At 37.5% G+C, this 27,648-nt stretch overlaps 1 protein-coding gene across 1 annotated transcript in view; it reads left to right on the top strand.

The window, feature by feature from the left end:
• The window catches only part of ADGRB3 (adhesion G protein-coupled receptor B3), an 880,035-nt gene that overhangs the window by 480,860 nt on the left and 371,527 nt on the right, over positions 1-27,648 (top strand). Inside the window, exon 16 of the mRNA XM_040261415.1 lies at positions 17,814-17,916. Within this exon, the coding sequence (XP_040117349.1) occupies positions 17,814-17,916 (103 nt within the window). The remainder of the gene's footprint in view (positions 1-17,813; positions 17,917-27,648) is intronic.

Here is a 27,648-nt window from a genome sequence, read left to right as displayed (position 1 = left end):
TGCAATATTCTGTTTGCTGCAGAGGGACATAGTGAATGCAAAGGAAACAGTGTGTAATGCTTTAGACTGTGCATTAGTTTCACTGCTACATGTTAAACGGAGTCTCATTATGGTTGATCTTATTTTGAATAACACCATAGAACTTGCTCACCTCCACAAAGTCAGATTAGTCTAAGTTTCATAAATTCATAGAGTGAAGGGAATTTGAAATTTATCTAGGGATATGGGGATATGGGCCTTTTTGTAAAAGAAAAAAGAAAAACTTTCAACATTTTTTACAGCATGGCAGAAGCAGTGGTCACTTGTGGGAGGATTAATGGCAACATTGTGGGCAGTTTAATGCATAAACTGAAAAAGTCCAGAACTGTACTCCACTGGCACAACCTGTGACAGAGATTCAGATTAGCCTCTGGGCAAGTCACTGACTGTGTGTAAATCGTGCAGTTGAACTCAAAGGTTCTTTTTAACTTCAAAAATCCCTTGTCTTTATTTCAGTAAAATTGTAGAATTTTAACATTCTGGCACATTTATTTGAAGTTCTTAATAACCTTTATATAAGAATTGTGACTATGTACACCCACTTATACTTCCTAAGGATAAAGTAATTAGGTAAACGACTATAGGAAGACAATATTCACCTTTAGATTCATTAGAAATAATGACCGTAGAATACTTAGGATAAAAAGTTTGTTTAAGCACTGTTTGAAAGGTGAAATATTAGCATTTCCTCCTCATTTTCTTTCCTTTCACACTGTACAATGATGAAACCACTAAGCAATCTCAGTTTTGTTTTCTTTTCTTTCCAAAAAATTGTTTCAGAAAGTCTAGTGGGTAGAAGAAGCCTTTCAGAAGACAAGAGTGATGCCTTTGTTATATAGTCACTCGACAAATATTCACTCTGCAACATCCCTCCTCACCCAACTGTCTTAATTCTTTTAAATCTCCTCTATTCTTAGAACTCCCAGAACAGTGCATTATATTTATTATTATAAATAATAAATGCACAAGAAATGTTTACTGGAATTATTGTCTTATATGATAAAATATTCTATATAAAAAGCCAGTTTTTAAAAAATTGAGATACAAAGAAGTTTAGTGTTTATGTTGTTGTTCAGTCACCCAGTCGTGTCCAAGTCTTTGTGACCCCATGGACTGCAGCACGCCAGGCCTCCCTGTCCCTCACCATCTCCCAGAGTTTGCTCAAGTTCATGTCCATTGCATCACTGATGCCATCCAGCCATCTCATCCTCTGATGCCTGCTTCTCCTTCTACCCTCAACCTTTTCCAACAGCAGGGTCTTTTCCAATGAGACGGCTGTTTGCACCAAAATATTGGAGCTTCAGTCTCAGCATGAGTCCTTCCAAAGAGTATTCAGGGTTGATCTCCCTTAAGATTGACTGGTTTGATCTCTTTACAGTTCAAGGGACTTTCAGGAGTCTTCTCCCACACCACAGTTTGAAGGCATCAATTCTTTGCCATTTTGCCTTCTTTTTATACTATTAAAATATTTTAGGATCAAAGGGATAAAATACATATATTTTGTTGCTTCAATGTGAAATTTGACTGTGCGATCTGAATCCAATAGAAAAAGACATATCTTATTATTCAACATGAAAAATACACAAATTTATTCTATATGTTTAGTTATTATTTACCAGATATTCGTGACACATTTTCTTCTGTGATCATTTTACTAATAATTATCTGTTGAATATTTTGGAGCCAAGTTTCCCATACACAGAATAATGTCAGGCTTGCTGACAAAAATTGTCCAGGAATTTTGTATTTTATTACAATATTTTTAAAACAATATTTGCATAATTGCCGTGGTGCAGACCAAGAAGAACTTGATAATGTTTCGAATAGATATCTTTAAAATTTTCCCTTAATATAAAGACAGCAATAACTGCATGTTGACTTTTCCATTTAGATATTTGTTTTTCTTCTCTTGCCCTAATATGCCTTCAACTCTTCTTCAAACTGCAACCTCAGTTTTACTGTTGGATTGTTTTTCCTTTTACAATTAAGTGGATTCAGATTGTGACTTTATCTGAAGGAAATGTGCTCTACTCAAGTCCAAACTAAGTAAAGGCTATTCTCAGCCTCCCAGTTGTGTTCTTCAGAATAATATCTCACAGTAAAAAGCATAGAGCCAGTGCCACTGGCCCTTTAAAGGTTAGTTCTGTCAGACTCTGATTCTGCCAACAGGAGAACTGAGTCCAAGATGTTATGTCCCATAGGCGGATGGATTCTAATCCATCTCAAGTCTTTGGTTTTCCAAAACCATTATCTTTCACTGTCTTGCTGCCTCTGGATGCTCACATATCTATTTCTTTGAGTAGTACAGATTTCTACATTCCTTTGGATACATGTGTATCTTCTGCAGAAAAACTTGAAAGGTCCATGGGGAGGTAGCCAAGCATGGGTACTTCAAAGTGCTAGGGGTTAATTTGGTGGCCCCAGCCAAGGCTATTGACACCAAGGCCTAGACTCTTCCTACCCCTCATGACCACTTTTGAAACTGATCGCTGAAAGTTGCAAAGGTCGGGCGTCCTTTGGGGGTGCTGAGAGCACCCACACAGGCTCTGTGCACATTAAGGAACTAATAACCACCCACAGCCTGGTGAGTTCTTACCCTGTTGAGGGTTTAACTGCAGTACATTTTAGTAGGACAATTGGGTAAAATGCATGATTATCTAATAGAAATTATCTCTAAGGAAGAAAAGTATATCCAAGCATGTATTCAAGCCAAAGAGTTCAAGAAACAGTTGTAATCAACCCATTTTCTAATTCATTTAATAAAGCCAAGTTCCAGCTATATAGGAAAATTACAATACTTTTGAGTATGGGAGTAATGTGTACTTTCCCTTGTAGGATGTATAGGTGTGCTGTGCTGTGGTTAGTTGCTCAGTCATGTCTGACTCTTTGTGACCCCATAGACTATAGCCCACCAGGCTCCTCTATCCATGGGATTTTCCAGGCAAGAATACTGGAATGGGTTGCCATGTCCTCCTCCAGATGGAAGATGTAGTCCCGCTTTAAAAAAAAGAAAAAATGTGCATAAACGAAGCTATTAACATTCATTATAAAGGACCTAATTAAAATTATATGCAAATTACACTATAGTATTAAAGTGCTAGGAAAAATATGGATAAACCAAAAACAAACATTTTCATTAGCCAGTAACATGAAAACTATTTTTTCAAAAAGGAAAAAAAATTTCAATAATGCAAAATCACATAAATTTGCTGTCAAGTACACCAACATAATAAAAGATAAATGATCCTAACTTTTTTTATATTTAGAAAATAGAGCCCATTTGAGTTCCTAATGTTATAGGAATTAAAAGCAAACGGGAATAGCAATGAACCAGAAAATATGGTAAATAATAGAAAAACAAAAACATAATCACATTTATACCAATACATCTTGAACGTAATCGATCTGAAATACTGAGTTGCACCAAGAACATGTTTTCTTCAGTTTGAGGACCAGATTTTGAACTTTGCCTCTTCATTCTGAGTTTGCAGTGAAATATTGTAGTTTTGTAATAGTCTGTATCTTTTTATAATGTCCTATGGTGAGGAAATTAGAAATTAAAATTATCCATGGGGTAACAAATTTGTATGACTAATACTATAAACTATTGTAATATTACAAAGTCAGTATATTATTTTTTTAATGAGTTTAATTTGGGCACACTGTTTTAAAGTTAATTTAAACCTCTGTTCCCTTAGCTTCATTGTGGATCTAGGTGTTACCTAACTTGAAATTGTCATTTGTTTTCCAAATTCTAAGTTAGCCCAACTACTTTTAGCAGCCATCAGCTGATTTTAGTATTAAGCATAAGTGAAGCTATCACACTAAGTAAAATAAGTCAAAGACAAATATCATATGATATCACTTATATTTGGAATATAAAAAAGTGATAGGGATGAACTTATTTAGAAAACAGAAACAGACTTACAGACATAGAAAACAAGTTTATAGCAACCAAAGAGGAAAGGGGAAGAGAAATAAATTAGGAGTTTGGGATTAAGATATACACACTATGTCATATAAAGTAAATAATCAGCAAGGACCTACTATATAACACAGGAAGATATACAATGTACTCGGTACTAATCTATATGGGAAAAGAATCTGAAAATTAATTGGTGTATTTATATGTATAACTGAATCACTGTGCTGTATACCTGACCTAACACAACATTGTAAATCAGCTATACTTCAATATAAAACTATTTTTTTTAAAGTAAATGTATTTAGCTTAATGATTTTGATGCAGTCTCCATTTCCTGGAATATATGAAATCACCTATTTTATTTTGGTTTTATTTTAATTGTAAAGCTCATTTAAAACAATTATGAAAGCTTTCAGGTTAGAAGCTGCATGAACTATACTTTTAAAAATAGAAAGAGGCTACAGTAGTTTTAATATGTTCACTAAATCATTAACTCCTTTTTACTGTATCTTATCTGGCTATATGTAATTTGCACGATATACTTGTTTTTTAACACTGCATTACATTTTTTTAGTGCTAAGTCACTTCAGTCGTGTCTGACTCTTTGTGACCCCATAGGCTGTAGCCCACTAGGTTCCTCTGTCCATAGGATTCTCCAGGCGAGAATACTGGAGTGGCTTGCCATTCCCTCCTCCAGGGGATCTTCCCGACCCAGGATTGAATCTACCTCTCTTATATATCCTGCATTGGCAGGCGAGTTCTTTACCACTAGTGTCACCTGGAAAGCCCAAAATGTAGTAAAAAAACACACAACATTTGCCATCTTAACCACTGTAAAGTGTACAGAATAGTAGTGTTGACTCTATGATACCTATTGTGCAACAGATTTCTAGAATTTTTTCACTTTGCATATTTCTTAAACAGCAACTCCCCTTTTACCTCCTCCTCCTAACCCCTAAAACCACCATTCTACTTTCTGCTTCTGAAAATTTGACTAAGGGAAAATTCGTATAAGTGAAATCATACAGTATCTGTCTTTTTGTTACTGGCTTATTTCACTTGGCATCATGCCCTCAAAGCTTATCCACGTTGTAAAATAGGACAGAATTTCCTTCTTTTTTAAGGCTGGGTAATGTTCCAGCCTATTTGTATTAACTTACTTTCTTTATCCATTCATCTGTCAATAGACATTTGGGTTGCCTCCACCTCTTGGCTACTGTGAATAGTACTGCAGTGAACATGGGTATATCAATATCTATTCAGGATCCTGTTTTCAGTTTTTTTAGGATATATAACTAGGAGTGGGATTTTTTTAGATCATATGGTAACTAAACTTTTGAATTTTGAAGAATCTGTGTACCGTTTTGCATAGCAGCTACACCATTTCACGTTCTCCCCTACAGTGCAGAAGTCTTCCAAATTCTCCACAACCTACTCACCGCTTATGATTTTCTGTTTCGTTGACAGCAGCCATCCTAATGGACGTGAAGTGATATTTCTTGTGATTTAGATTTGCCTTTCCATGATAATTAATGATGGTTGAGTGTCTTTGCATATACTTATTGACCTTTCACATATAACCTTCATAGAGATAATTAAGTCTCTTGTCCATTTCTCAGTCTTATTCTTTGTTTTCACTTTAGAATTTATTTATATATTCTCAATAATAATCATTTATCACATATATAGCTTATAAATATTCTGTCTTATTACATACTTGACTTTTCACTCTGACAATTATTTCCTTTACTATACTATTTTTAAGTCTGGTGTAGTATCATATGTCTATTTTAACTTTTACTGCCTGTACTTTTGGTGTCATATCAGAAATCACTGCTAAATTCAATGTCATAAAGCTCTTCTGTGTTTTAATCTAGGAGTTTTATTGTTTCAAATTTTATGGTCAACCTTGTCAAGAATAATTAGACCATATATGTGAGGGTTCATTTCTAGGCTGTCTATTCTATTCAACTGATGTTTATATGTTCTATCATCTGTCTTTATGCCAGTGCCGTATTGTTTTGACTTACTATAACCTTGTAACATGTTTTAAAATCAAGAAGTATAGTACCTCCAGCTTTCATATTCTTTCTAAAGATATCTAAACAATCTTTTCAGATTCCATATAAATTTCAGAATTTTTTTCTATTTCTGCAAAAAGGTCATCAGGATTTTGAAATGGGTTGCATTGATCTGCGGATTGCTTTGGGTATTATGGAAATTTTAACAATATTATGTCTTTCTGTTCATGAACAAGGATGTCTTTCCATTTGGTCCTATCATCTTTGATTTCTTTCAACAATGTTTTTTGGTTTTCAGCATACAATTCTTTACTTCCTTGGTTAAGTTTATTCCTAAGTATTTTATTCTCTTTGATGCTGTTTCAAATGTGATTGCTTTCCTAATTTTCTTTTCAGTTCAGTTCAGTTCAGTTGCTCAGTCGTGTCCGACTCTTTGCAACCCCATGAATTGCATCATGCCAGGCCTCCCTGTCCATCACCAGCTCCCAGAGTGCACTCAGACTCACGTCCATCGAGTCAGTGATGCCATCCAGCCAATCATCCTCTGTCATCCCCTTTTCCCTCTGCCCCTAATCCCTCCCAGCATCAGAGTCCTTGCCAGTGAGTCACATCTTCTCATGAGGTGGCCAAAGTACTGCATCATTCCTTCCGAAGAATGCCCAGGGCTGATCTCCTCTAGAATGGACTGGTTGGATCTCCTTGCAAATTGCAGTCCATGGGACCCTCAAGAGTCTTCTCCAACACCACAGTTCAATAGCATCAATTCTTCAGCGCTCAGCTTTCTTCACAGTCCAACTCTCGCATCCATACATGACCAGTGGAAAAACCATAGCCTTGACTAGACGGACCTTTGTTAGCAAAGTAATGTCTCTGCTTTTCAATATGCTGTCTAGGTTGATCATAACTTTTCTTCCAAGGAATAAGTGTCTTTTAATTTCATGGCTGCAATCACCATCTGCAGTGATTTTGGAGCCCCCCAAAATAAAGTCTGACACTGTTTCCACTGTTTCCCCATCTATTTGCCATGAAGTGATGGGACCAAATGCCATGATCTTCGTTTTCTGAATGTTGAGTTTAAGCCAACTTTTTCACTCTCCTCTTTCACTTTCATCAAGAGGCTTTTTAGTTCCTCTTCCCTTTCTGCCATAAGGGTGGTGTCATCTGCATATCTGAGGTTATTGATATTTCTCCCAGCAATCTTGATTCCAGCTTGTGCTTCTTCCAGTCCAGCGTTTCTCATGATGTACACTGCATAGAAGTTAAATAAGCAGGGTAACAGTATACAGCCTTGACGTACTCCTTTTCCTATTTGGAACCAGTCTGTTGTTCCATGTCCAGTTCTAACTGTTGCTCCCAGACCTGCATATAGGTTTCTCAAGAGGCAGGTCAGGTGGTCTGGTATTCCCATCTCTTTCAGAATTTTCCACAGTTTATTGTGATCCACACACTCAAAGGCTTTGGCATAGTCAATAAAGCAGAAATAGATGCTTTTCTGGAACTCTCTTGCTTTTTCCATGATGTTGGCAATTTGATCTCTGGTTCCTCTGCCTTTTCTAAAACCAGCTTGAACATCTGGAAAAATTTCCTTTTAGGATTATTCATTGTTTGTGTTGTTGTTCAGTTTGCTAATTCATGTCCAACTCTTTTGTGACCCCATGAACTATAGCCTGCCAGGCTCCTCTGTCCATGGGACTTCCCAGGGAAAAATAATGGAGTGGAATGCAATTTCCTTCTCCAGGGGATCTTCCCAACCCAGGGATCCTGAATTGGCAGCTAGATTCTTTACCACTAAGACACCAGGGAACCCCCATTGTTAGTGTACATAACTGCAACTGATTTTTGTGTGTTAATTTTACGTCTTATACCTTGCTCATGTGTTTATTAGTTCTAAGAGGGTTTTTGTGGAATCTTTAGGGTATTCTACATGTTAAGATAATTTCATATGCAAAGTGAGATAAATTTGTTTCTTCCTTTCCAATTTGGTTGCTTTTTGTTTCTTTTACTTGCTTGATTGTTAGGCTATTACAAAACCCCTACCTGTTAACAATTCTAGGTCTAGCTTGAATAAAAGTGACAGTATATTGCATGTTTGCCTTCTTCATCAACTTACAGTGAACAATTTTAGTTTTTCACCATTGGGAATGATGTTAGCTGAGGGCTTTTCAAATGGCCTTTATTATGTTGAGGTACATTCCTTCTAAACCTAATTGGGTGAACTTTTTTTTTTAAGGTTTACATTGATTTTTCCTTTCTATTTTTTTTTTAATTTTTAAAATTTTTATTAAATTAATTTATTTACCTTAATTGCAGGCTAATTACTTTACAATACTGTAGTGGTTTTGCCATATATTGACATGAATCAGCCATGGATGTATATGTGTTCCCCATGCTGAAGCCCCCTCCCATCCTCCACCCCACCTCATCCCTCTGGGTCATCCCAGTACACCAGCCCAAAGCACCCTGTGTCATGCATCAAACCTGGACTGGCCATCTGTTTCACATATGATAATATACATGTTTCAATGCTATTCTCTCAAGTCATCTCACCCTTGCCTTCTCCCACAGACTCCAAAAGACTGTTCTATACATCTGTGTCTCTTTTGCTGTCTCGCATATAGGGTCATCATTACCATCTTTCTAAATTCCATATATATGCATTAATATACTGTATTGGTGTTTTTCTTTCTAACTTACTTCATTCTATATAATAGGCTCCAGTTTCATCCACCTCATTAGAACTGATTCAAATGCATTCTTTTTAATGGCTGAGTAATACTCCATTGTGTATATGTGCCACAGCTTTCTTATCCATTTGTCTGCCAATAGACATCAAGATTGCTTCCATGTCCTGGCTATTATAAACAGTGCTGTGATGAACATTGGGGTACACGTGTCTCTTTCAATTCTGGTTTCCTTGGTGTGTATGCCCAGCATGGGATTGCTGGGTCATATGGCAGTTCTATTTCTAGGTTATGTCTGTTTCCATGATACAGTATTGAAATTTTCAACTGAATTTTCTGTGTCAGTTGAGATTATCATGTAGTTTTTGTTCTTTCAGTTATTGTTGTTGTACAGTCACTAGTCATGTCCTACTCTGCAATCCCATGGACTGCAGCACGCCAGGCTTCCTTTTTCTTCACCATCTCAGAACTTGCTCAAACTCATGTCCATTGAGTTGGTGATGCCATACAACTATCTCTTCCTCTGTCGTCCTTCTCTGCCTGCCCTTAACCTTTCCCAGCATCAGGGTGTTTTCTAATCAGTCAGCTCTTTGCATCAGGTGACTAAAGTATTGGAGCTTCAGTTTCAGCATCAGTCCTTCCAATGAATATTTAGGACTAATTTCCTTTAGGATGGACTGGTTTGATCTCCTGCTTTCCAAGGAACACTCAAGAGTCTTCTCCAGCACCACAGTTGGAAGGCATCAATTCTTTTTTGCTCAGCCTTTTTTATTCAGCTCTCATATCCATACATAACTACTGGAAAATCATAGCTTTGACTATGGACTCTTGTGGGCCAAATAATGTCTCTGCTTTTTAATATGCTATCTAGGTTTGTCATAACTTTTCTTCCAAGGAGCAAGCATCTTTTAATTTCACAGTTGCAGTCACCATCCACATTGATTTTGGAGCCGAAGAAAACAAAGTCTGTCACTCTTTCCATTGTTTCCCCATCTATTTTCCATGAAATGATGGGACCAGATGCCATGATCTTAGTTTTCTGAATGTTGAGTTTTGAGCCAACTTTTTCACTCTGCTCTTTCACTTTCATCAAGAATCTCATTAATTCCTCTTCACTTTCTGCCATAAGGGTGGTGTCATCTGCATATCTGAGATTATGATATTTCTCCTGGAAATCTTGATTCTAACTTGTGATTCATCCAGCCTGACATTTCTTATGATGTACTCTGCATATAAGTTAAATAAGCAGGGTGATAATATACAGACTTGACATACTCCTTTCCCAATTTTGAACCAGTCCATTGTTCCATATCCAGTTCTAACTATTGCTTCTTGAACTGCATAAAGATTTCTCAGGAGAGGAGGTGGGTAAAGTGGTCTGGTATTCCCATCTGTTTAAGAATTTTCCACAGTTTGTTGTGATCCACACAGTCAAAGGCTTTGGCATAGTCAGTAGAACAGAAGTTGATATTTTTCTGAAATTCTCTTGTTTTTTTCTGTGATACAATGGATGTTGGCAATTTGATCTCTGGTTCCTCTGCCTTTTGTAAATCTAGCTTGAATATCTGGAAGTTCTTGGTTCACATGCTGTTGAAGCCTGGCTTGGAGAATTTTGAGCATGACTTTGCTAGCATGTGAGATGAGTACAATTGTGCAAGAGTTTGAACATTCTTTGGCATTGCCTTTCTTTGGGATTGGAATGAAAACTGCCTTTTTCCAGTTCTGTGGCAACTGCTGAGTTTTCCAGATTTGGTGGCATATTGAGTGCAGCACTTTCACAGCATCATCTTTTAGAATTTGAAATAGCTCGGCTGTAATTCTGTCACCTCCACTAGCTTTGTTCATAGTGATGCTTTCTAAGGCCCACTTGATTCACGTTCCAGTATGTGTGGCTCTAAGTGAGTGATTACACCATCATGGAAATCTGGGTCATTAAGGTCTTTTTGTATAGTTCTGTGTATTCTTGTTACCTCCTAATATCTTCTGCTTCTGTTAGGTCCATACCATTTCTGTGCTTTATTGTGTCCATCTTTGCATGAAATGTTCCCTTGGTATCTCTAATTTATTTGAAGGGATCTCTCATCTTTCCCATTCTATTGTTTTTCTCTATTTCTTTGCATTGATTACCGAGGAAGGCTTTCTTACCTCTCCTGCTGTTCTGTGGAACTTGGCATTCAAATGGGTATATGTTTCCTTTTCTCCTTTGCCTTTTGCCCTTATTCTTTACTCAGCACTTTGTAAAGCCTCCTCAAACAGCCGTTTTGCCTTTTTTTGTTTCTTTTTGTTGGGAATGGTTTTGATCACAGCCTCCTGTACAGTGTTATGAACATCCGTCCATAGTTCTATCAGATCTAATCCATTTAATCTATTTGTCACTTCCACTGTATAATCGTAAGGGATTTGATTTAGGTCATGCCTGAATGGTCTAGTTGTTTTCCCTACTTTCTTCAATTGAAGTCTGAATTTTGCAATAAGGAGTTCATAATCTGAGCCACAGTCAGCTCCCAGTCTTATTTTTGCTGACTGTATAGAACTTCTCCATCCTCAGCTGCAAAGAATATAATCAATCTGATTTCAGTATTGACCATCTGGTGATGTCCATGTGTAGAGTTTTCTCTTGTGTTGTTGGTAGAGAGTGTTTTCTATGACCAGTGTGTTCTCTTGGCAAAACTCTGTTAGCCTTTGGCCTGCTTCATTTCATACTCCAACACCAAAGTTACCTGTTACTCCAGGTGTCTCTTGACTTCCTACTTTTGCATTCCAATCCCCTATGATGAAAAGGACATCTTTTTTTGGTGTTAGTTGTAGAAGGTCTTGTAGGTCTTCATAGAACCATTGAACTTCATCTTCTTTGACTTCATTGGTTTGGGCATAGCCTTGTATCAATGTGATGTTGAATGGTTTGCCTTGGAAACAGAGATCATTCTGTCATTTTTGAGACTGCACCCAGGTACTGCCTTTCGGACTTTTTGTTGACTATGAGGGTCACTCCATTTCTTCTAAGGGCTTCTTGCCCACAGTAGTAGATTTAATTTTCATCTGAATTAAATTCACCCATTCTGGTCCATTTTAGTTCACTGATTCCTAAAATGTCAATGTTCACACTTGTCATGTCCTGTTTGACCGCTTCCAATTTACCCTGATTCATGGACCTAACATTCCACGTTCTTATGCAATATTCTTCTTTACAGTATCAGACTATACTTCCATCACCAGTCACACCCACAACTGGGTGTTGTTTCGCTTTGGCTCTGTTTCTTCATTCTTTCTGGTGTTATTTCTCCACTCTTCTCCAGTAGCATATTAGGCACCTACAGACCTGGGGAGTTCCTCTTTCAGTGTCATATCCTTTTGCCTTCTCATTTTGTTGGGTGAGTGGTTTAATTTCCTCAGTTCTGTTGCACTGCAACAAAGATTTGAAATGGTGGACCAGTGTTACAGCTTTTTTACAGCTCAGACCTTTATTCGGCAAACAAAGGATAGTACGCCCCCAAGGTGTGAGGGTGGGTCAACCCCAAAGGAGAGGCCTCAACTTGACTTGGCTCCCTCTTTTATAAGTTTGTTTTTCCTTCTCCCTCTCTTGCTCTATGCAAATTAGGGTTAGCCAGGAAGGGGGTGTGTTTGTTTCATCTGAGTTTCTCATTCCAGTCAATGGATTTTCTTTTGTTTCCCTTTCACATGCTTTCCCTGTGTCTTTTAGCTACCACCAATTGGGACTCCTTTTTCCTATTCTACCTACCTACCAATACTGTTCATGGGGTTCTCAAGGGAAGAATACTGAAAGGTTTGGCATTCCATTCTCTAGTGGACCACGCTTTGTCAGAACTCTCCACCATGACCTGTTCATTTTGGATGGCCCTACACAGCCTGGCTCATGGTTGCTTTGATTTAGACATGCCGTGATTGATGCGATCAGTTTGGTTACTTTTCTGTGACTGTGGTTTTCATTCTGTCTGCCCTCTGAGGGATAAGGATAAGAGGCTTGTGGAAACTTCCTGATGGGAGGCACTTGCTATTGGGTAATCTGGGTCTTGCTCTGATCTGGGGTTGGGGGGCGGGGGAGGCATGCTCAGTAAATCTTTAGTCCAATTTTCTGTTGATAGGCAGGGCTGTGTTCCCTCCTGGGAGTTAGGCCTGAGACCAAACTATAGTAGGTGACCTCCTTCAAAAGGATTTATGCCAGCATTCCCCCACAACCCCCAAGACTGTCGCATTCAGTGCCCCTGACCCTATGGCAGGCCACTGTTAGCCCACACCTCCACCAGAGATTCCTGGATGCTCACAGGCAAGTCTGGCTCCGTCTCTTGTGGGATCACTGCTCCCTTCTCCTTGATCCTGCTGCACAGGTTTTGTTGGTGCTCTCCAAGAGTCTGTTTCCCCAGTCCTGTGGGAGTTTTGTAATCAAATTCCACTGGCCTCCAAAGTCAAGTTCCCCTGGGGGTTCTCAGTCCCTTTGCCAGATCCCCAGGTTGGGGAATCTGTTGTGGGCCCTAGGACTTTTACAGCAGTGTGAGAACTACTTTTTAGGTACATATATTATAATTGTTAAATATCCTCCTGGTGAATTGACTCTTTTATCATTAACTAATGTTTTTCTTTGTCTCTTAGTATAGTTTTTGCTTCAAGTCTGTTTTGTTGATAGAAATATATCCATTCTTGCTCTCTGTTGGTTACCATCTCTAAGGAGTATCATTTTACATCTTTAACTTTCAGCCTGTCTATGACCTTATACCTAAAGTGAGTCTCTTGTAAAGAGCTACATTGCATTTTGTCCTCACATTTTTTTACTCTCTTTAAGATATGGTTCATGTACCCTATGCACTTTAAGCCTCTTTAATAATGTGAAGAATAACTTGAGCCTTCTTTGAATAAAGAACTCTACACATTTTAAAATGTTTTAGGTTCTGGCTAGCACAAATCTCAAGGACAAGAAAGAACTGTATTACTTTAGTCACGAAATCCATTTAGCTGTAAGATCTGCTTTTCTAGCAGTGAATACAAATGTGAACCCAGCCAGGAAGTATTAGTAGATCACAAAGTCTGACATGACACACAAGGAGCCAGCTATTCACTTATGCAAATTAGAATAAGTTGATGGAATAAATTAAAGTAATTTTGTACACTGCATATTTTTTAAAAGGAACTATTGCATAATGTGTATTTGCTTGCTTTTCCTTCACTAAATATTTGGATACTATGATACTGACATTATATTTTAAAACTTGGTCAAAAGTTTAATATTTTTTGGTATATTGTCAGTGTGATTCAAATATGTGTCATCACTAAAATGTGCCAAATATAATGTACTCAGGATACATAAATGCTGGATACTAATATTGTCCTCCTTGAACTAAAATCTTATGGAAGGAGACATGCATAGAATTAGTGGATGCTGTGATAGAGCTAGTACCTATTAGTGACACATAGTGAAGGGGGTGCTCACATAAGTGTGATAAGAACATCCAACTGCAAAAATACATTAATGCATATCCCTTCCCAAATGTATTCTAAATAAAGTTATTACACATATGAATACACAGTTTCTCTCCCTGCTATACATACACAGTTTAGTTCAGCTGTTCAGTCGTGTCTGACTCTTTGTGACCCCATGAACCGCAGCACAGCAGGCCTCCCTGTCCATCACCAACTCCCAGAGTTTACTCAAACTCATGTCCATTGAGTTGGTGATGTCATCCAACCATCTCATCCCCTGTCATCCCCTTCTCCTCCTGCCTTCAATCTTTCCCAGCATCAGAGTCTTTCCAAATGAGTCAGCTCTTCACATCAGGTGGCCAAAGTATTGGAGTTTCAGGTTCAGCATCAGTCCTTCCAATGAAAACCCAGGACTGATCTCCTTTAGGATGGACTGGTTGGATCTCCTTGCAGTTCAAGGGATTCTCAAGAGTCTTCTTCAACACCACAGTTCAAAAACATCTATTCTTCAGCACTCAACTTTATAGTCCACCTCTCACATCCATGCATGACTACTGGAAAAACCACAGCCTTGACTAGACGGACCTTTGTTGACAAAGTAATGTCTCTGCTTTTTAATATGCTGTCTAGGTTGGTCATAACTTTCCTTCCAAGGAGCAAGTGTCTTTTAATTTCATGACTGCAGTCACCATCTGCAGTGATTTTGGAGCCCAAGAAAGTAAAGTCAGCCACTGTTTCCGCTGTTTCCCCATCTGTTTGCTATAAAGTGATGGGACCAGATGCCGTGATCTTAGTTTTCTGAATGTTGAGCTTTAAGCCAACTTTTCACTCTCTTCTTTCACTTTCATCAAGAGGCTTTTTAGTTCTTCTTCACTTTCTGCCATAAGGGTGGTGTTATCTGCATATCTGAGGTTATCGATATTTCTCCCAGCAATCTTGAGTCCAGCTTGTGTTTCATCCAGCCCAACATTTCTCATGATGTACTCTGCATAGAAGTTAACCCTAACATATACACACATACTTACCAAAAACCATAAGGTGGAATTAATCTTCTAAAACCTTCTCCACCAGGCTAATTGAGCAACAGACTAAATACTCTACAGAAAGTAGCTTATCTAAGCCACTTGGTTCTCCACAGCCCAGTTTCCTGAGGCTAAAATCTCCACAAGCCCAAATACAAAGAGAAGTTCATAAATATCTTAACAAAGTATAAATTCCTATTTGGAATCCTCACATCTGTATATTCCAATAAATTATTCACTTATACATCTTCTAAAATAATACAGTTTCTGTATAATATCAATTTAATAGTTGTTAAAATTAACATTTTATAATCTTTTGGTTTTATTTATAGCAGGAAAACAGGATTATAAACAAGACCAGAATAAAGGAGTAGACTGAATTTGAGTAATGTGTAAATATTTTTGTTTCAGGTAAACTCCCTGAACTAAAGTATATTCATTCCTGAGAAGGAAACTTGTGTCTGTGTCCTAGGACTGTCCTGTGGGAGAAATCTCCATATTTTATTTTATTTTTTTTTATTTTTGGTGGTAACACACGAACATTTTCCCCACCTCCAAGTGTTTTATACACACACACACACACACACACACACACACATATGTATGATGATATATATATGTATATATTGTTTCTGGGAATCATGTCAGATCTACTAATATAATTAACCATCTAACATCAACTCGCAATTAATTCCATCTACTCTCATTTGGTCCCCTGATCGCTTCTGCTCATGGAAGAACAGGAAAAAGTCAGTTTGCAAAGGAAGTTTGGCATTTAGAGCTTACTTCTATATCCTTCTCAATATATCTTATCTTCAGTTGACTCATTAACATTAAATGAAATAAATAACAGTGAACCACCCTTCTTTGTTTGCAAACACACTCCTCTAAAGAATATGAAAAACAAATTGCCTTTTTTTTTTTAACTATTTGTTGTTAGACTGGATACAATGAAGCTTCCTGAGTGTTTAAGAATTTTGTTAGTTGACATTGCTAAATACATGAGAGATGGGTTAAAATGTTATCCCACTCAAATATTCCTCCAAGTGTAGTATACTTGGTATTTTTTTTCTGGTGAAATCTTGTGGCAAAGATTATCTCATTAGAGAAATGATTTTCACAAAGAATGTGAGGTTCAACATGATTCTACAATATTGGAATTATATGACTTTGATGATACAGACATTTTAGAAAACCATATGGCAGTAACTTAAAAAATTAAACATGCTTTTACCACATGAGCAAGCAATTCTAATCATACTCAAGACATGTGAAAATATGTGTCATCTAGAATGTATGCATACTAGTTATTCATAATAGGCAAATATGGAATAGCTACTCAAAATCATAAAAGTTGAAAATCAGAAGCATCCTAAATGTTGCTCACTGAAATGATGAGTAGATCAGAAATTGCATTTCATGAAATGCTACTTAGCTATAAAGAGAAACAGGATGGATGCATCTCAGAAGCATTATGGTATGTGAATTAAATCAATCACACATGTGTATGTACTGTATGATTTTATTTAAATGAAATTCTCAAAAGGCATAATTATAGTGACAACCTGTCTGTGGTTTCCTGGAACCATGGAGATGGGAAAGGATCAAGTATAAAGAGTCTTAAGCAAACTGGAGGGTTGTCTGGATTTGCTGGTACAATTACCGAAAGCTTTTGACTACTGACTTAAAACTGATAAATTTATTAACTATAAATATTGCCTTAAAAAACAAAAAAAGATGGAAAAATTAAGTGAGTTTGTCTTGATACCTGTTGTGAGTTCCCCAGAATAATAAATGATCTATCGAAGAACAGGTGCTTTATTTCAAATCAAGAAGGAAGGAATGTATACATCTTCAAATAGCTCAAATACAATAAAATCTTTAAATTTCTATATAATAGAAGGTGTAAAACACTTTATACCTGTTGGATAAAAACATGTGCAAGAAACATCTGGTTCAGTTTTATAGGTTTATATACTTGTAGGTATTTTTTGTAGCTTATAATTATTTTGAAAACTTCTTTGTGAGGGAACTATATTGGTGAGATATTTCAAAATGCAAATGTGTTCCTTATATCTAGCATATTGAGATAAAGAAGTGGCCTGAAAATCTATTTTGTTGAAATGAATGATGCTCAGTAATTAGCAACGTTTATTGATATTTAAATTCTACTTGCTTTCATTCTACACTACTTACCAGTCATTCATCATAATGAATTTTGAAAAAGTTAAAACAAAATGCCAAGACAGCACTTTGCAAGAAAAGTATCTGGTTTCCTGGATAGCAAAACTGTTAAGTCCACCTTGAGATAAATGGATTATATTCGTTTAAAGATTGCCTGAAGGTTTGAATTCACAATGCATCTATCTCACAGGTGAATCAGTTTTAAGTAATCGAAAGCTTGTTGGCGCTATTGCTTTTCTATCTTTCCTGCATTTAAACTGGTAACAGTCACCAATAGCTTTTTCCCTTTAAAGCTTTCTAGTTCCAGGTAGGGTATATTTATAGCAAGAAATCAATTATATCTTTCCATGAATACTACTTCAGGATCATGTTTTAAATCTGTTTGTGCAGTTTCTATGTCTTTGCCTAGATACATTTATTAAAAGTGTCATCACAACATGTACTGAGCATACAAATTAATATTCCTTTTCAATCCTTTCTCCTTTTAATCATAATTATTCTGTTTCAGAAATTATACTGTCGTCAATTCCAAAATCATCGTGGTCACCATAAGGCCTGAACCCAAAACAACGGATTCATTCCTGGAGATAGAGCTAGCTCATTTGGCTAATGTAAGTATCATTCACTTAGCTTTGAGTTTCTTATAGAATTAACCTTTTCAAAAGGTTAATAGTCATTCTGTTGACTAATAAGACCAGAACACATTTTCTAAACACTTCAGAGTTGCAAATGAATTTATCTGTTATGAAGATATGTGTTATGTAGAAACAAGATGACATATTATCCTATGTTTTTGTTCATAATAGGACTCTCAGTTTCTCCAATATAGTACTTAATAGTTTGTTAGTTCCTACATCTTTATTGGGCTCTAAGCTAGGCAGTGGGGGATGTCAAATGGGAACCAGTCTCACCACCTGGTGAGGAAGACTACCGTGTAAGATGCATGCAGCAGCAGAAGCTGCAGACACAATGCAACGGGGAGTGTTGTCTGCAGGGTACCCCAGGGTTGGAGAGTGGGTGGAGTGGCTTTTTAAAGTTCTACACTCAGGATCAGAGGAGGCTCCTTGTAACTACCTGGGTGTTGCAGTGATCAAAATCCAAATCTTCCATCCAGAATGATAAGAATTCATCCAACTGCAAATGAAATTCTTCAGACCTTGTTTAGGCCCTATACGGAAATTTAAACCATATACTTATCCTTTATACGTTCACCTCAAATACCTAACTCATTGATTTAAGGGGCAAAGAAGATGATTCCTATTAAGACTTTCTTAATTATGCTTTTACAATGCCTGTGTTCAAGTAAGACCATCTCCTATGTTGCACATACATAGTTCTTTTTTTTATTACTCCTTGAAAATTTTCTATGAACTTGGCTTTTACATACAGTTAATGAAAGCACAAAGTGATTGTCATTTTCCCGAAATGAATGACATAATGGAATTTATTCTCACATCCTTTAGTTATAAAACCTGTACTTTTCCCAGTATTTTATAATTTCTGATATTAAAGAACTCAGATACATTTTATTAAAAAATGACAATCATCTTTCCTATAAACCAGTTTTTAAAAAGCGGTTCTGGCTTCTTAGGTTTAGCTGTTCTGGCTTGTGAGGTTTAATGTAAACCTCACATCTCTCAGCACTGATTTTAAACATTATGATTAATATTTTAACTATCAGGTCTTTTCCCACTTTTGCCAAAATGTGTCCATACTGGTTCTAACTTTGACAGTGTGTCTTATTTCTATTATATGTACTTCTTCATAACTTATAATGGCTCTAATATCACTACTGAACTGAAAACTAAGAGATACTTTCGACATTACTTTTGAAAAAGGAAATTGTTTCTTTGCTTGTTCCACATGTATTATAAAATATTTGTTTACATATTTGTTTGTATATATATATTTATCATGGTAATGTCTATTGAGTTATAAGCATTGGTGAAGAATATTAAGAGATATTAATTGCCTGCATCGCTCTCTGTTTCTTAGGGAGAAAATACTTCTCTAAATGAGCATTCACAAAACTTTCCTAAATAAAGATTAAATCACTATTGAGAATTCAAAGAACATGTTAATTAAATGGTATTTTTCTCATAAATTGAAGAAAGATTAACTTTAAAATAGTGTTGATAAAACAGTCTCATTATTTCAATTGAATAGAACTATTTGAAATGAACATATTTAAGCTTTGAGTCACACTTTTCTGGCAGCATATTTTGTCAATTCAATTTCAAAGAGATACAGCACCTCTAAATTTATTTTCTACGTATGGAAACTAGAGTATATGGTCAATACATTTTATGAAGCCCTAGCTAGATTCTGGAGTGGCAGTGAGTCAGAGTATAAGCATGATGAGCTGATTACCAAGTCACTGAGAATTGGTTCTTTCAGTATTTTGAGTGAGTGAGTTGACTAGATTCCCAAAACAATACTATCCCAGCGCCAAAGACCTGGATCTGAGATAATATAGACAAGTCTGTTACACAGAGGGGCTGAGGGAGAAGAGTTTACTCTGGAGAAGAAATGCCTCGAGGCGTGCCCCGGTCAGAGCAGCACCCACCTGTGCGCGTCCTCGGAGGCCACCTGACTCCAGGCCACATGGTGGAAACACTCTTGCTGCTTCATCGCTTGTCTTTCCTCCACTTTATAAATCCCTCCCTCACACACCTCTTCACGCTCTACTGCTTGAAGTCTCTGTGCCTGCTGTATTTATACTCACTGTGCACGTGAGACTGTCTTAAAGACTTTATTGTTCACTGAGGGAAGGAGTATATGACTGGTTTATTGAATGTCTTATAAAGTATGTTCTGACTTTATTTTATTTTCATTGAAGAGATAGTCAAAAGAGCCTAAGCTAGCATAAAGTATTCTTCACTAAAATGTGAAGAAAAGATGTATCTCAAACATGAAAGTTCAAGTGGATTACAACAAACACAAATTTCATTATAACTATATTGACACAGATATATTATCACTGGTATTGCCTTCAAAGTTGACCTGTTTCAAATACGATATCTTGCTAATATCAACACTGTCTACTTTCACCTGTTTTCTTATAGCAAATGTATCTGCTGCACTTAACTAAGCTCAGAAGGGAATAAGGATTTACAAATTTTATCTGTTGCATATACCATGTGCAGGAAAAGGAAGAATGAAAATTAATAGTTCTAATGAGTCTAGGGAAAAGCCTGTTAGTGTTTGTTTAAAAAAAAAAAAAGTGTTCTTTAAAAAAAAAAAAAACAGGCTTTTTAACAAATAGCATTTAAAGCATGTTATATATAATGAGACCCTTGGGAACTGGTAGGACTAGGTAATAGAACATAGAATCTTGAAATTCCATACTGTATTCAGCAAAGCCATTTGCAGTTTTAACCAGCTCATAAGTCATTAAAGAGTAAGATACTATTTTTAGTTCAGTTTTCTAGGCTCATGACTTTATTATTATAATTTGCAGAGTCCAATTCTGTGGTCTTTAGCACTTGAACACAGAAATTGCGTGATTATTAGAAATACCAAATTTGCTTTTCTGAGAAAAGTAGTTTTGTTTTCCATGTTTATATTACTTAAATATTGTTAGACTCCATAATGTGCAAGGAAAGTTAATACATTTATTGAAAGTAATTATTGGGACCTAAATTAGGGGAGTCGAATGGGTCTGTAAGTACACACATAAGGAAACACACACACACACACACACACCCATTAAGATGCCTTGGTCCTGACTGATCTGGGCATGCTGACTTTCCAAGATATATAACATCCTTATCTTTAAAGATGAGTTAGAAGAATTTAAGTTATCTTGTTCTCTATCAGCTTTGCAAGCCTGTAGTCCCCTTTTGCCAAACAAAATGTCTTAATAGAGTTCCATTTCTGGTAGAGGGATAGATAGGCCCACACTAGCCTGCAGTCTCTGCAGTCAATTTTTCTCTTTCCTTTTCTTTTTTTCCCTGAGTAACAGCTTTCATGGTCTAGGTAGGGTGAACCTGCTATCCTTCAGTATTAAGAAAAATCTACTGGGTTTATTTGTAGTTCACAAATTGATCATATTTACAAATGATCTCATGGGAATTGGGCTTGTAGGTTTTATTTTCTTTGCCTTATTTGCTTGTATACTAATAGGATCTACCTAACAAATTAAGGAGTTTGTTTCATGTTTATAAACTAAAATTAGTCATGAGCCATGGCTTTGTAAATCATAGTGGAAAACACAATGGAAAACTGTGATGAATATGCTTTTTACCATTAGGAGGCATGAGAAACAATAAAGAGAAATCCCCACATTAATTAGTGGGTATTTTCATGAATAGCACAGGCCAATAACAATCCAAGGAATTAAAAATCACTTGGCAGAGCTTAAAGAATGCATTCAGTCTATGCGATTATAACTTCCATAGAGGGATATTTGTATCCCTGTACTTTTTAAGTTACTTTTCTATCCTAGCTTGTGTCCAGTTGGAAGAGATTTCTGATGTTTTGCTGCTCAAAATTCTTGGTAGTTTTAATGGGAGAGTCTTGAAATGCTAACTAGAGAAGCAGATTGATGGTTCTGCCAGCGGCTAAAATTGAGATAGAAATTCTTCTCTAGCTACAGTTTTTTGGTTATATCCTAAATTCCTAAACTTGAGTAAGCATTCTTCCCACTTACATCTCAAATTCAGTTTATTTTTATTCATAATACAACATTGTTATTCTTCAAAATGGTTTAGTCTAATTATGCTATTGTGGGAGCAAACAGTTTCAGTTGAGTCAGGCATTTTGAGCATATGAGTTATAATGGTCCTTGTCATATCTACTCAGTTATACTATTGTAGTGTGACAACAACTGTAGACAGTATGTAAAAATGGGTGTGGTTCTGTTACAACAGATATGATTTACCAAAGTAGGTAGCAAGCCAGATTCGGTCCTTGGACTGCATGTATTATCACCCCCTGTATGGTAAAGGGAATGTGCCCCCACCAGGATGCCCACATCCTAGCCCCCATAACTTGATTATATTATAGGTCAGAAGGGAATTTGAAGATGTGATTAAAGGTAAGAACACTGAGATGGGGCAAATATCCTAAATTATGTGAGTCGGTCCAATTCACATGAACCATTAAAACTGGAAAGCCTTTCTCAGCTATGGTCAGAGAGATGCAAGGTAATAAGGACTCAACCTGCCATAGCTGACTTTGAAGAAGAAGGAATAGTACCGAAAGCCAAGGAATATGAGCAGACTCTAAAAGCTAAAAACAACCCCTGGTTGTCAACAAAGAAAGCACGACCTCAGTCCTACAACTACAGGAGCTAAATTATGCTGAGCCCTGAATGAACCTAGATGCAGATTCATCCCCATATCCAGAAAGGACTCCCAATCCTGTTAACATTCCAGCCTTGTGAATCTCTTGAGCAGAAATCTAGCTAGGTTCACAAAGACTCCTGACACAGAGAAACTGTGAGATAATAAATTTGTGTTGTTCTATGCACTGGGCTGGAAGAAGCACAAGCTGGAATCAAGATTGCCAAGAGAAATATCAGTAACCTCAGATATGCAGATGACACCACCCTTATGGCAGAAAGTGAAGAGGAACTAAAAAGCCTCTTGATGAAAGTGAAAAAGGAGAGTGAAAAAGTTGGCTTCACACTCAACATTCAGAAAATGAAGATCATGGCATCCTGTCCTAGCACTTCATGGCAAATAGATGGGGAAAGAGTGGAAACAGTGTCAGACTTTATTTTTGAAGTGAAGTGAAGTGAAGTCGCTCAGTCGTGTCCGACTCTTTGTGACCCCATAGACTGTAGCCCGCCAGGCTCCTCTGTCCATGGAATTCTCCAGGCAAGAATACTGGAGTGGGTTGCCATTTCCTTCTCCAGGGGATCTTCCCGACCCAGGGATCGGACCCAAGGATCGAACCCGGGTCTCCCACATTGCGGGCAGACGCTTTAACCTCTGAGCCATCAGGAAGCTGTTTGGGGGGGGCTCCAAAATCACTGCAGATGATGATTGCAGCCATGAAATTAAAAGACGCTTACTCCTTGGCAGGAAAGTTATGACCAAGTTAGATAGCATATTGAAAAGCAGAGACATTACTTTGCCAACAAAGGTCCGTCTGTTCAAGGCCATGGTTTTTCCAGTAGTCATGTATGGATGTGAGAGTTGGACTGTGGAGAAAGCTGAGCGCTGAAGAATTGATGCTTTTAAACTGTGGTGTTGGAGAAGACTCTTGAGAGTCCCATGGACTGCAAGGAGATCCAACCAGTCCATTCTAAAGGAGATCAGTCCTGGGTGTTCTTTGGAACGAATGATGCTAAAGCTCAAACTCGAATACTTTGGCCACCTCTTGTGAAGAGTTGACTCATTGGAAAAGACTCTGATGCTGAGAGGGATTGGGAGCAGGAGGAAAAGGGGACGACAGAGGATGAGATGGCTAGATGGTAACACTGACTCGATGGACATGAGTTTGAGTGAACTCCGGGAGTTGGTGATGGACAGGGAGGCCTGTGTGCTGCAATTCATAGGGTCGCAAAGAGTCGGACACGACTGAGCGACTGAACTGAACAGAACTGATGCTGCTAAGAGTGTGTTAATTTGTAGTAGCAGCAATAGACAACTAATAACCTGTATTTGCATTGGAACGTTGCAAAATCAAGTTTTCATTATGAAAATAATATATATGTGTACCTTAACAGATAAACTACAATAATCATCATATATTTCTCAGTGAAAATCAGTCAGCGACTACAGATTACATTTTGGCCTGCTGATTATCATGCCAGACAATGAGAATGGCCACTGTAAGCTGATAGTGGGATCTTAGGGAAAATTGGAGGATGCCAGGAGCAACTCTGACATTTGTAGATGTGTTGTGCTCTTAAAGCAGCTGAGAAAACTTCTCTGCTGGCAGCTGATACATTGAAACTATCCAAAACAGTCCAGCCAGCTCTTGTTTCTGCCAGGACCCCATGAAAATACTACTGGGACACATTGTTACATCCTTTTGGATTTAAAGGAAGAAGGAAAGCTGTATGCTATATCTATATGGAATCTAGTTAGCAGTCATATATGAGGAAGACTACTCTAAGACATATATGTGAAGACAGTGATTTTCTTTGAAAGATATACATGTAAATAATTTCTGATACTGGTACTACTTTTACTACTTCCTCTATTTCAATAGAAAATATATATGTCAGGAAATAATGTACATTCTGTGATTGGTGATATAGCTAAGGAATCAGAGAAGCAAGCTGTTATCACATCCACAAAATCAGTGTCATCTGGTTAATGTGGATTCCTGAGTATCTAGATAGCAGAAGCTGAATTAGATGCATGCCCTCCCCATGTACTAACTGAACAGCTGCCAGCTCCTGGAGGATGTGACTTGTCCTGATAGAACCATATTCTACATTTCTCACTTCACTGCCCTATATACCATTCTGCTTTTCCTAAAGACAGCTCTTTCTTTTCCATCTTCTTGATTTAACTGATTCTCAATGCTTTGCTTTCTATAAAACTCATGCAAATAAGTGGAAAAATTCTGTCTCCATGTCCTTTTAATCAATAACACAGTGTTGCATTCTCAGTGAGGTTCTTTGGACTCCAGATGTATCTCAGCTACCCTATCAAAAAAGACGAGTTAGACTAGATGTTTTTAAGTATCATTTAAAAATACTAAAATATTCTTGAAAACCTTAAGAAGAAGTGTGGAGAACAAGGAACAAATGGTTTCCTGTTATTGAGCTGCATATTATTTTCAATGGCATCATCCCCTTAGGTGGTATATTATATTATTCAGGGATTATAAAGATGTTTATTTGTTAAAAGATATAGAGAAAGGGCTCCAGAAAGGGCTCCCGCTCACTGATCCATTTTAGTGACCTGTCAGAGATATGAGTGTGGAAAGATTTACCTCTACTAGAATCTTGCTTCCCTTAGAATGCATTCCTGAGGATTTTAAGATGTGGCTTTTCTCAAGAAGTATTTGAATTATAGGCAAGATATAAACTAGTCTTTGGTGGGTCAGATCAGGTGTTTTGGGAATGTTCTTAGAAATTCCCAAAATCTGTTTGTGCAGTTATTTAACAATTACAATTAAAAGTGCGATGGAAGTGGAGGATAAGCTTAGCAAAATCCAGGTCTTTTTAATGTAATGCTTTTACATATAAAATTTCAGAAATAGAGGCTTTGTAATGTCTGTTGGACAGTCTCTCTCCTCTTCATGTACAAGAACTCAATGCACTCAATCACAGGAAGATGCAACAAAAAAACTTGCCCTGGAACATGTGACCCAGAGCCCTGGAAATGTTGGAACAGTCACAAGGAGGTCACTGCCCTTCTCCGTGCCCTTAGAAGCTTTGTCTACAAGCTTGCTTTTCCTCTACAGATGAGAGGACATTTTTTTGTTTCAAGAGGGCTATGAAAGGTACAGGAAAGTTAAGAGGTTTCCAGATTAGGAATTTACTGTGAAATATGAGGTCTGAACATTTGAACACTTCAAAGAAAAGCAGAGTAAAGTAGCCATGTTGTTTCTGATGTGTGTCTGTGTATGTGTGTGCATGCTCAGTCATCACTTCAGTCATATCCAGCTCTTGTGCAGCCCCAATGGACTATGCCCATCAGGCTCCTCTGTCCATGGGATTATCCCCTCAAGGATACTGGAGTGGGTTGCTCTTTCCTTCCCAGGAGCTCTTCCCAACCCAGGAATCGAACTGAACCTGTGTCCTGTGGCTTCTGCATTAGCAGGCAGATTCTTTACCACTTGAACCAGCTGGGAAGCCCCTGTTTTGTGTCCATTATTCTACAGTGTAATGTGGATTAAAAATTATGAGGAGTGGAGGGAGTAGTTGTTAGAATGCCTGCTCCTAGGTTAAGCCCCAATCTCAAAGTTCCTGAAGCCAAAGAACCTACCTTTTTAATCAACATCCCAGGTGATTCGAGAGAAAATCCAGAGAAAACACCTTGAAAACATCAAGGTAACAAGGACATAATTAAGATTTCATGTGAATTGAATTTATTCAGAACTTAAAAACTCCAAGGAAAACTTGAAGTAACTTGGTCAAAATTCATGTTTATTATGACTATTATCTTTTCTGTAAACAAGCTCCTTCAGGTATTTGTTCAAATGTCATCTTATTGGTTCAGTTCAGTTCAGTTCAGTCGCTCAGTTGTGTCTGACTCTTTGGAACCCCATGGACTGCAGCACGCCAGGCCTCCCTGTCCATCACCAACTCCCGGAGCTTACTCAAACTCATGTCCATTGAATCGGTGATGCCATCCAACCATCTCATCCTCTGTTGTCCCCTTCTCCTCCCACCTTCAATCTTTATCAGCATCAGGGTCTTTTCAAATGAGTCAACTCTTCACAATCAGGTGGCCAAAGTATTGAAGTTTCAGCTTCAACATTAGTCCTTCCAATGAATATTCAGGACTGATTTCCTTTAGGATGGACTGGTTGGGGACTCTCAAGAGTCTTCTCCAACACCACAGTTCAAAAGCATCAGTTCTTCAGCGCTGAGCTTTCTGTATAGTCCAACTCTCACATCCACACATGACTACTGGAAAAACCATAGCCTTGACTAGAGAGACCTTTGTTGGCAAGCCTACTGGTTAAGCCTTCTCAATATACAAAATTGCAATCCATTCACTTCCCAGTCTTTCCTACTCAGTGTAATCTACTTTTCAACACAGCACATATTGCCACCTAGCATATTATATATTTCCATGGGTTCTTCTTTGTCTCTCTCCCTGTTCTCTTCGCTATAGGTAAGTCTGTGAGGCAAAGGCTTTGTTTTGTGCAATGCTGTGTCCCCAGTGCCTCCAAGTTATCTGGAATGTAACAGATATTTGCTAAGCGATTTTTGTGTGGATCGATGAACTTGTTCGTCATCTTGGCTCTCTCCTGACTTCTCTTTGTGAGAGTGATTTACCATTGTGAGATGTACTGAAAATATTACATAGGTGAAAAAAAAAAAAAAGACTTGGATGAGAGTTTTCAAAAAGAAAAGGAAGTCATTAATAAATGTCATTCTAGGATAATTCTATGGGGTAGGACTAAAAAAGATGTCTAAATTCCCCATTTTACAAACAAGAAACTAGGGAAGTTATATAAGACCAAAGGAAAAGAGGACCATGTATGGAAACACATAGACAAAAACAGTGATGTATTATACTGTTAAATAGATATACAGATAGCCCCTCATTCATGATTTTTCACCTTTTGATGGTGAGATGTGGTACGCATTCAGTAGGAATCACACTTAGGATTCTGAATTTCAATCTTTTTCTGGGCTAGAGATATGCAGTTACTCTCTTGTGATGCTGGGCAGTGGTCCACAGCTCCCAACCAGCCACACAATC

This window comes from Oryx dammah, unplaced genomic scaffold (assembly GCF_014754425.2).
Source record: "Oryx dammah isolate SB20612 unplaced genomic scaffold, SCBI_Odam_1.1 HiC_scaffold_19, whole genome shotgun sequence".
NCBI lineage: Eukaryota > Metazoa > Chordata > Mammalia > Artiodactyla > Bovidae > Oryx > Oryx dammah.
This window is presented reverse-complemented; position numbering and strand designations above follow the sequence as displayed.